Source organism: Diadema antillarum, unplaced genomic scaffold (assembly GCF_040938485.1).
Source record: "Diadema antillarum isolate AM-2024a unplaced genomic scaffold, OU_Dant_1.0 scf00000071, whole genome shotgun sequence".
In the NCBI taxonomy this organism is placed as follows: Eukaryota; Metazoa; Echinodermata; class Echinoidea; order Diadematoida; family Diadematidae; genus Diadema; species Diadema antillarum.
In genome coordinates, this window is record NW_027270960.1 from 5,697,903 (window position 1) to 5,709,147 (window position 11,245).

The following is an 11,245-nucleotide window of genomic DNA, read 5'->3' on the forward strand; positions in this document are numbered from 1 at the left end:
ACCTATAGCTTTGATTAGGAAACTGCTCGGCTATGACAGCTTTGATATGTCGACGACAGATAGCAGTCAATCATCATGATATACTACAAGTACAAGCTGTCTTTCCGTCGCACCGGTTTTGCCTTTTTCCCTTTGCTTCTCATAATTACAGGTAATCTGTCAATATAAAGCATTTTAATTGATGATTGAGCTTGACAATCTAACGTTAGGGCCTCCTACTTAATGTCAATTGCGTAAAATACCATCATAAATAGATATCTATATTCCACTTTATAAAGTAACTAGTATAAGGCCCTAAAAGAATCTATATAGAACAGGCCTAGATTCTCTAGATCCTATATGTTTTAGCTACTCTGATCAAGCTTACAGAAAACTGCATAATTTGAAACTATCATATAACCAAATAAAAAAAATGTAAATGCGTTTAATAAAAACTTTGGAGTTCTTGGTAAGCAAGAAATCTAACAGTAGTGCAACACTCAACAGTAGTGCACTATATAGTGACAGTTAACTCAGCCGAGTCGCTGTGCTTCGCTCAACGTTTGGTCGGGCTAAGTGACAGTATGCTTTGAACAGAAATGTGAAATATAATTGTCCTTTGATCATTTACAAGCCACACTCATTTGTCTTAAGGCTAATATAAATGTAGACATTTGCTTGTATTTCTGCGAGTCTGATCACATAAAACTCTGTAAAAGACTTCGACAACATATAGCAGATGCACTTCAGGCTTCATCTATCTACTATACAGTGTGCTCCTAAAAAAAGGTAACACGAGTTCAAAGGTCAGCCATATAAAGAATACTTGTTTTATTCTTGTGATTTGTTTATTAAAGTACAAAGTAACTCATTAGCTTTCATTTGACATCTAATTTGCGTCAACATTGTCACGGGTCACTGAGGTAGGGTCCATCGAAGGAGAAGGGTACAAAACCTACTTTTTCCAAGGTTTTTGGTTTGTCGGGTACAAAACCTATTTTTAGTGCATTATTTTTTTCATAGCAAGTTTCAATGAAATGCTTTCCTTCTGCTTTCCCCTCTGCTAGCTTTCAGTGAGTGAATGTAATGTGACATAACCAGTGTCTAACTGCTATCTTCAGTAACCGCATCCTTCCATCCATTATTCTCAATGAACGATATCACACATTTTAAAGATTTCAAACAGAAAAGAAACTGCGATTTGATTATTTCTTAAAGCGTTATTCTGGGTTCTGATTTTCAAAAACTTGGAAAAAATGGATATTGTACCTATTACCTTCAGGAGCATCTAATTCAGTGACCAATGGTAGTACTTTTACACACTTGGTGTCAAATGAAAGCCAAAGAGTTGCACTCTTATCCCAACTAACCATAATGATTTCAAACTTTTCATTTTTCAAATGCCTGACCTTTGAACTTGTGTTACCTTTTTTAAGGAACAAACTGTAGTGCAGTAATAGTAGATCACATCAGTAATAGTTTTAATCTATCAATTTACATATTAGAACAGCTTACATTCGGTGATGTGGCACTATTAAAGAGGAAATTAAATTAATGCTTGTAGTTGAGGGGTAGACTTGCCTGATCTCTTGTACTGTATGTACTATGTACGACAAATGTTTCCCATTTGCTTTCTGCAGGATGTTCTGCAATAGAAGTGGTTCAGGCCCCTGTTGGAGAGGACATTACGCTGCCCTGTCCATTCATCTATGGGTTGGAGGAGGTGGAATTGTTGCAGTGGATGAGAATTGATGAATGGACAGAACGCCTTGCAGAATTGAATGGACAGGGGAGAATATATGTTGAATCCCCAAAATACAACGTATCATCTAACCTGGACTTGTTAATAAAGAATGTCTCCCTCGCGGACGCGGGCTTATATCGCTGTCTCGTGTCACATAAGGACATCAGGGTTTCATTAACTGCAAATGATGTTGCCCTGAATACTTACGGTAAGAGTAAAGTGTGATCACTAATGCTCTACCGATCATCTCTTGATTTGCATGCGCTGTTATTTATCATTCAACCTTTTCTTTCTTGTCGATCTACGCACATTCTTTCTGTTTCTGACATTGTGCCACAAAACCAGCAATTTGTGCATTGTAGCTCTTAAGTTTAGAAAGGGAGATTCCCAGCTTTACAATTATACTTAACTCAAGCAAAATTTTCTGCTTCCCAAACATTGATGCTTAAATCAAGCAAAATTCAGTGATTCCCAACCGACTAAAGTATCTTATTTATATTGTACATACATGTATAATCTGGCCAATGGGAAAGTTTCTGTTAATGTTGTAAGTACATGTAACTTCACTACAACTGAAGAGTTTGTTCGCAAAACCGATAAGTCCATTTTTGAAGATTTTGAAGTGCGGTCTCTGTTATAAAGTACAAAATAATACATTTTAAATGATATATTGGTCACTACAATCCTTATAAGGTACATTTTTGAAGTTATGGTCAAAAGAAGCAGAAATTTTCTTATTATTCTCCTTAGTTTTCTTGACCTTTAATCGCAAATATCTCAATTTGACAAATATGGACTTATCGGTTTTTCGATTGATATTTGCAAGGGAGAAGAAAAAGAAGGAAAACCAACAATACATTTCAGTGAATTTCAGGAAACGTTATCTCTCTCTTCCTGCCTCTTGTACATGAAAATGCAGCGGAGTAGCCATTAGCAGTTGTGATTTCATAAAAAACAACCAAATCCACAAGAAAATCTCATTGCAGTCAGTGATAATTACAAGATAATGATAGGGCCTACAGAATGATCTCCCTATGTATTAATACCGGTATGTTTCGCAAGGACTCTCAGAGTATGATTAATGTCGAGTTATGCCATAGCATGAGCAAAATTAAGTTTAACATTTAAGTAATTTTCACAGAGTCAGTAGCTGTCTCCAGATATTTCTAATTGGACCACCCCACCCCCCTCCCCCCCCCCCAAAAAAAAAAAAGTTGAGGGTGGGGCGAAACATCCATGATGTTCTGGATAGTATAGACTGAATATAAACACACAATGACATTTGTGTATATTGAGTGATCTTGTTCATTCTGATCATCCAGGGATTAGTGATAACTTGCATGTGTGTGTTTACAAAATTAATGTCTGATAAACCTTAATGTCCTTATTTTCTCTACAGCTCAAGATACAAGAGAAGTGCTACTTGGAGATGATGTCCACATTACGTGCAGTCATCCGTCTCTGAATGTTGAGGGTTTTAAATACTCCATCTCCTGGGCAAGGCAGACTCAAATTCTGTCAACAGGGCATAATCTGACCATAAGAAATTTCTCCATTGGAGATGTGGGACGATACCAGTGCAATAGCACTCCAGAGTCAGATGCAATGTACATCGCTCACCAGACTGTTCTCACAACCACTGGTAAAGATTGAACTCACTTTATAGGGGTGTACTTATGCAGGGATCCCATGTAGAAATCGCTTTGTGCTGAGGTTGCCATCCAATGACCTATTAAAAAGTTTCATTAACGAAAGGGTCATGTCGCCTGCACTAAAGAAGGATGCTTCAGTCTGTAAATGATGATGAACTCTTTCAGTTTTGACACCAATATTAGAAATATTTCTAGGCATGTGAAGCACAATAAGAGGGTAACATGCTCTTATGTTTGTTATTATGACACCTAGGAATTATGAGTAGGAGGGAAGAATGATCATTGACATGTCTATGTCCCCGTTTACAGTGCGAGGCTCGGCCGCTGCTCGCCGAGCCCTCCTTCATTTCAGTGTAAACGCGCAAAAGGCCAAATGCGAGGCCAAAATTGGCCGCGCATTTGGCCACGCTCTGGAGGTGGTCTCGGCCGCCGCCGAGCCCGGCCTCTTCTTGGTGTAAACCAACGCAAACTGGGCCAAATGCGAGGCCAATTTTAGTGTGGCTTCCAGACCCTCTGCCCGTACTATTTCGCTATTCACGATATTAACCCCCTCAACGCCGAAAACTAGTATAGTTTAAGGTGGTTTTGTCCTGCAAAGGATTTTTCCTTCGGCAAAGGCCTTTGCCCGAACGGCGACTTCGTCGCCACGGAATCTAGCTGGCAAAGGGTCTGGCAAATTGGCAAGTTGCGTTTGTTCACAAGCAGAGCGCCACTACGACAAAATATTGAAAGGTTTGAATTAAAAGCGCGGCCGAGCTTGGCAGTGTAAACGGACAAAATTGCGGGGCTCGGCCCCACAGTATTGAGGCTGGGCTCGGCAGCGGCTCGGCCGCGGCTCGGCCCAGCCCTGCACTGTAAACGGGGTCTATGTGTATGTTGCTTTTTTTGAAACCTTTTAGTTGGTTTCTTTTTTTTCTGCCTCCGCCACGAAGTGTCGCCAGAGGTATTATGTTTTTGGGTTGTCTGTCTGTCCGTCCTTCCGTCCTTCTACCCGTAATCAATTTTGTGGACAGCGTAACTAAAAAAAAAAAAAAAAAAAAAAAAAAACATTTAGGGTATGTATCTTAATGAAAATGTGCATATATGCGTGTATGAGTCAGTCAGACCGCAACTCCGCTTCTAAATTTCACTAGGGCCTATAGATGCAATGCTTGAGGATGTTTTCTTAAAACTCAACGAGTATACATTTACTACCAAATAAAGATTCTCCAAAGGGAGTTTTGAGTCATGAGGTGAAAGGTCAAGGAAAAATGTTAAAATTTCACTTTTTCTCCATATCTTGCAAATGGTACAAGGTACATTCATGGAACTTTATATGCATGTACTGACTGGCGGTGATTATCTAGGGAATTTTGGGTCATGTGTCAAAGGTCCGGGTCAAATGTCAAGGTCAACTCCTCAAAATATTTTCCTTACATTTATGCAATGCCTGCAGGGTTTTTTCTTCAACTTAATTCTACGATGTATGTACTATTCAATAGAGATTCTCTGGGAGGTTTATTGCCAATAGGTCAAAGGTCCAAAGGTTAAGTGAACGTGCCAAATTTCACTTCTTCCTCCATATCTGAAAGTGTCTCCGGGTATCATGAAATTAGTACATATCTATGCTTGTTCCACCTGACAGTGATTCTCTTCATATTGGAATTTAAGGGTCATATATAGGGCCAAAGATCAAGGGTTAAAGACCAGTTTAAGATGCTAGTATTCCATTATTTGCTAGTGAAATTACACTTTTTATGCGTCCGCCAACGAAGTGGCCGGAGGCATTATGTTTTCGGGTCGTCCGTCCGTCCGTACGTACGTACGTCCGTACGTACATCCGTCCGTACGTACGTCCATCCCGTTTTGTTTTTGTCGATATCTCAAGAACCGTGTGGTGGTTTTACATCAAACTTGGTATGAGGGTATATCCTGGGGGGATAATACACTTGTACTTTGTTTGGATTTTAGTGTCACGGGGTCAAAGGTCAAAGGTCACAGGTTATTTTGTGAAAAAAAAGGTTGAAAATTCATATTTTTCTCCATAGCTCGCAAATGGTTCGAGGTATCTTTATGGAACTTAGTATATAGGCCTATGCTTGTTCCAATGGGTAGTGATTATCTAGGGAAGTTGGGGGTCATGGTTCAAAGGTCAGGGGGTCAAAGGTCAAGGTCAACTCCTCAAAATATCACTACTTTCCTTATATTTATGCAATGTCTGAAGGTTTTTTTTTACTTGATGTATACATGTATTGCCCAATATATATTCTGAGGGAAGTTTCTTGCCAAAAGGTCAAAGGTCAAAAGGTCAAAGGTCAAGTGAAAGTGCAGAATTGCACTTTTTCCTCCATAACTCAAAAGTAACTCATGGTATCATCATGAAACTTACATATTTATGCATGTTCAACCTAACAGTGATTCTCTTTGGAACTGTGAGGTCAAAGGTCAAAGGCCAGGTTTAGATAATGCTATTTTCCCATTTGATACTGAAATTATACTTTTTCTCAATACCTTGAAAATTACTCAATGCATAAACTTATAAAAGGGTCAAAAGTCAAGTAAAAATCATCAGTTCCCCAAATACCTGCACTCTGACATTTTAATCATTCATCCAATTGAACCTAGTTCTAGGAAAGTGAACATTCAGCACATTTGTATCAAACCTGTCATTTTAATATTTTGCCAGTTGTGTGAAACTGTCATCACACATTGTCAAGACATTGTACTATAGACCTATTAGGAGAACCATGCATTATGGCGGAGGCATATCAGTCGCCGTAGCGATATATCTAGTTCTCAATATGTCTGTTCCACCTGACAGTGATTCACTTCAAAGTGGAATTTAAAGGTCATAGGGCCAAAGATCAAGGGTCAAAGACCAGTTTAAAATACTAGTATTTTACTATGTGATAGTGAAATTACACTTTTTCTCCATGTCTTGAAAATTACTCAATGCATAAACTTATGAAAGAGTCAAAAGTCAAGTAAACAAATACACGAATACCTGCACTCGTTTTTGTTTTTGTTTTCTTTCTATACTGGCCACATTTCTCTATAAATTTTGTTGTAGTTTTGTACAAAGATGTATCATCATCAACAACCTGTGCTTTAGATAGTTTTCATTATGGTGCCCCCCCCCCCCATTTTTAGCATCTTACTTGGTCAAAGATTGCTTGCCAACAAATTCAGCCCAAAAAAGCCCCCCCCCCCCCCCCCCCCCCCCCCCGGGGAAAAAAAACATATTTCGGTAACAGGTCTTACGAAAAAACTTCTTTCAAAAGATGTTAATTTTTTTTTCTCTCTCTCTCTCTTCTTACAGCTATAACAAATGAGACCATTAGCGGCCTTATTGGGGCGAGTATGACATTATCCTGTCTGGCAGGAAATGAACTTGGAATACCTCAGGCTGCTTATTGGGAGATGTACTCAAACGACTTTCCCGGAGGCAAGCGGATCACTACCTTTCCCAGTGACATCACAGCTGATGGTTATACAGTCCAATCTGACTTCTCTCTGACAATTCAGAATGTTGCACCGATTTATGAAGTTTATCAGTGTTACCAACCGCCAACGCAGGAGACAGCAGGTGTTTTGCTCACTGTTTCCCTTCTTCCCTATGGTAAGATCATTGGAATTCCTTTTCCTTTGTTTGTTATTTTACTCTATTTTGTACTCTTGGGTCAGTGTTTGAAGGATAAGCTATTATCTTTTGCATATTGTGGTGGTAATCTCTATGGCTGTCTCGTCTCTATGGCCTGGTGACCTTATAGTTCCCATGTTCACCTAATAGTTTTCATGATGCAGGGAAAGTCCCAAGCTTTGGGACTTTCTCTGTGAACTTTCACTGGAACTTGTCTGTCCGCCCCCCCCCCCTCCCCTATGTTTGAGGAAAAATCTCAGCAATTATACACTTTATCATTTTGGAAAGATGTAATACAGTTTATCAGAGCTAAAGGTGTATTACTGTGTAGGATGAATTATGGAAGTAGTGCATAGAGGCTCAATGGGTATGATTCCAAGTGTCCTCATGTCACATACATAATGAACTTGTACTGAGCAAAATCATATTTATGCTCTGTGCACCCATCAATATACCCAAAGAGAAAATGTGTTTAAAATACCAAGGTCCCTTTTTGTAGCAACTACCTTGCCAAAGGTGCGAGGCTGGGGCTGCTTCATTTTGTGTTTGTGTGTGTGTGTGTGTGTGTGTGTGTGTGTGTGTGTGTGTGTATGTGTTACAAAGTAGGTGATATATATATCAGCAGCCACTGACTCTGGGAAGAAAATTATTTGTCAGTGTATTAAGAAAGTTTGTGCATTTGTATGTGAGTACATTATGTGTATACGTCTTACTGAATAAAAAAGAAAGTACTGACTGCGACAGTGACCCTTTGCAGTGGATTAGATATCTGTTGGGAAGAGCTGAAATTTGTGTGACAAAGTTGTCCCGAGGAAAGATGATGCATCGTCCATTAAACTTCAGGCGTCATATAAAAAAATTAGCAAAATGATAAATATGACCAAAAAAAAAAAAGAAAATAGACATGACGAAAGAGACAAGTGGTAAACTACTATTAAAGTAGTCATGACACGAAAAATAGCTTGATATTCACAAAGAAAGTATGCATTTCTGGAAAACTTATGTAAGTCTCTGTATAGGAATACGAATAATCAAGTTTCAGAACTTGAAAACGTCTCTGACTCTATAGCTATGGAGAGATGGCATTTTGACACCCTTTTCTGACCGCCAGAACCCGCCAGAAATTTTTGGGGAACGAAATTATGACGTCATGCAAAGATTTATCAATCAGCCCTGATCTGATGCGCATGCGCTGTTGTCACACAGAGCCGTGTTCAAAGCGTGAATTTTGCATGATCTGCGTAGGAGGCGTAGTACCGTAGTCTATTCTTCACAGAATCAGGTACAAGTTGGTTATAATTTGTGCAAATTTTCACTTATAGAATCCATCTTGCTTAGAATTACTAGTTTTGTATACAGAAGTTATCTTTTTAGACTTCTACTTGAGCTTTTGCGCCTCAGTCTCGCCTCTCAAATAGCTTTTAGGCTTATACGCTCTACTTGAGCTGGAACTAGAAGCTAAACTCTGCAGATCCCTAGCTTTTCTTCCACACAAAGGCCTACATGATCTAGATCTAACGCCAACGGTTAGACATGCAAGGTCAATATTTCATTTAGGTTTTACCTTATGTCGTACTATACAAAATTAGTCAGGTACATAATTTTACTATGAACTCTTACATGTAAGTGGCATCCACACGTACAATGTATACGTGTGGATGCCACTTACAGTAAATATTTAGCTGGAGTGAAATCAGTAAATGTTAATCTTATTATGTCAAAATCAAGGGCAACAACATCATTAGCTGAAGATTTGTTTTCCTCAAAATTATTAGCGGGGAAGTGATATTGTAACAGAACCAGGCCTGATTCTTTTTGGCTCACCATGGCAAAACACATCATCACGGTCACACTATAGACAGACAGTGGGCTCCATCGCCTCACCCTCGCTTCTTCTCTGCCAACTTTGTTTAACCATCCACCCAATGTTTTTTGATGGATTAACTCGATTTCGGGGGTGCTGAGTCCGTATCTGGATGATGCAACTCTTGCATCCTTGAGGGTTTTGAGATATTCAAGAAGGCCTCCAAAAATAGCTGCCGAAAACAGAAATTCTCATGAATTTCCTTCTAAATGGTGAAAATTAAAAACAATTGATGCTTCTTCCTATTTCAAGGAAGTTGAATGCGAATCTGACTGATGCAACTTTTGTATCCTTGAAGGTTTTTGAGACATTCAAGATGGCCGTCAAAATGGCAGGCAAAGACTGAAATTCCCGTGTATTTCCTTCTAAACTGGTGGAAGTTAGAAAGCAATTTTTTGAGTTTGGTGAATCCGAAGATGCAGGATACAACTCTTGCATCCCTAAGGGTTTTGAGAAAACAAAAATGGCCGCCAAATGACCGCCAAAAATGACCGCCAAAAATGGAAATCCACATGTAGACCACTTATTTCCTTCTTAACGGTGTAAAATTGAAAACAGTTCGTGGTTTTATTCTATTTTGAGTTTGCTGAATTTGAAACTGCAGAATAATATATTATGTTGTAGAGCTCTTGCATCGTTAAGGGTTTTGACATATTATGGCCGCCGGAATGGCACCCAAAATGGTCGTAAAAACGAAAATTTCCATGTAAGCCTGTGTTTCTTTTTAAATGTCCAAGATGACCGGCAAAGTAACTGGCAGATATATTGATATTTTTTCTTAATGGCGAAAATCTGCAAATGAATTGATTGTCATACCCCATTTCGAGGTTGCTGAAGGTGTTTTGGGACATTTATAAATGTCTTGTATAAATGGAAATTCCCTAATATTTTGTTATAAATGGTGAAATACTGTGCTCAAACCTGAAGCAGGGGATTCAACCCAGGGTGAAAAGCAATAATTCGTATTCTTGAATTCAAGTCAGTTGAGCAAATTTGTCGAATCAGCTAAAAAAAAATGGCATCCAAAATTACTGCCACAATAGTATACTGAGATATTCCGATATGTCTCAAATGGAATTTTAACACGTACTTGGTAAATATTGACATCATAGTGAAACGTACAAACACAAAGATACCACTGAAAATTTTTAAATGCATATAAAATGATGCTTGTGGTCGCCAATAATATGGCTCCATTGAAGTGAAGTAAGTCCTTTTCAGCTATCAATAGATTATGTATCAATTATAATTATTTGGTGTTGAGACTTGTCTTGTATGCTGATGAGTCTTACCTCGTATTCTTGAAGCTTGTCGCACATTCTGATTACGTCATTACAAAAGGTTGCATCCATGACCACTATAGCAGATGCACCAATAAGGGTAATTCCAAAAGCACTCTACGTGATTATGATATTCATAGATACTGGGCTATCAACTATTACCTTACTGTCGTCATTTGTTTGTTTTGTTCAGTTTTTTTTTTTCTGTTAACGGCACGTTACCTGTGATTTTCCATCCCAAGTGTGTTTTTAATATACAGTATATATATATATATATATATATATATATATATATATATATATGTGAGTGTATGTATATACATATATATATATATATATATATATATATATATATACTGACATCAAAGGACTTAACCACAACATGGCGGGGCGGTGCAAGGACAGTTAATCTATTGACAGCAAATCTTGCACATATAGACGTGGCTGGTGTTGGGTAGCACCCCTTTAATCATCGAGCTTTCGGGCGAAAAGCCCTTCTTCAGGATCTACACAGTCAATGACAAAAACGTATATATAAAATCAACCTAGGTATAAAATCATACTAAACTTAACTAACCTCATATACTATACATTTCAAAGTATACTCTGCATAAAACATACCTCAATTCAGCGCATTTTGTAACAAAAAACAAATCAGCATACTATTATTCAATACAATCTCAAAACAAAACTTACTGTGTTGGTGCTGAGTGTGGTCTTGCAGTGTTATCTGTGTGAAAGTTATGGTCGGGTGTCTCTTATATGTATTTGTGTATATGGGGGGCGTTTCTGTACTAAGGCTCGTTCTCATTTAATCAATCATAAACTACCAATACTCACATTTTTTCACCATCCAACAATATAAAAAAAAAACTTCCAAATTACCATTTCAATTTCTACATATGAATACACCTCTTATAATACATACAAACATACATATCCGCATACATAACATAATTCATACACATAAATCTATTTATCCAAATACTTACATACCTACACCCACATTACTTTAACTACAATTCAACTATCCCAAAAATACATATACCATTATTACATTACCTATCATACTATATATAGGTGTTTCAAAAAACATTTCCCACTTTT

The 11,245-nt window shown here is 38.1% G+C and overlaps 1 protein-coding gene across 1 annotated transcript; it reads left to right on the plus strand.

Annotated features, from left to right (window-relative positions):
• The first annotated feature begins 75 nt into the window (after nucleotides 1–75).
• LOC139717000 (hemolin-like) lies at nucleotides 76–3,376 on the plus strand. Its single transcript, XM_071628517.1, has 3 exons — nucleotides 76–151; nucleotides 1,620–1,931; nucleotides 3,123–3,376. The coding sequence occupies exons 1-3, from the start codon at nucleotides 76–78 to the stop codon at nucleotides 3,374–3,376; spliced, it is 642 nt and encodes a 213-aa protein (XP_071484618.1).
• The last annotated feature ends 7,869 nt before the right edge of the window (nucleotides 3,377–11,245 follow it).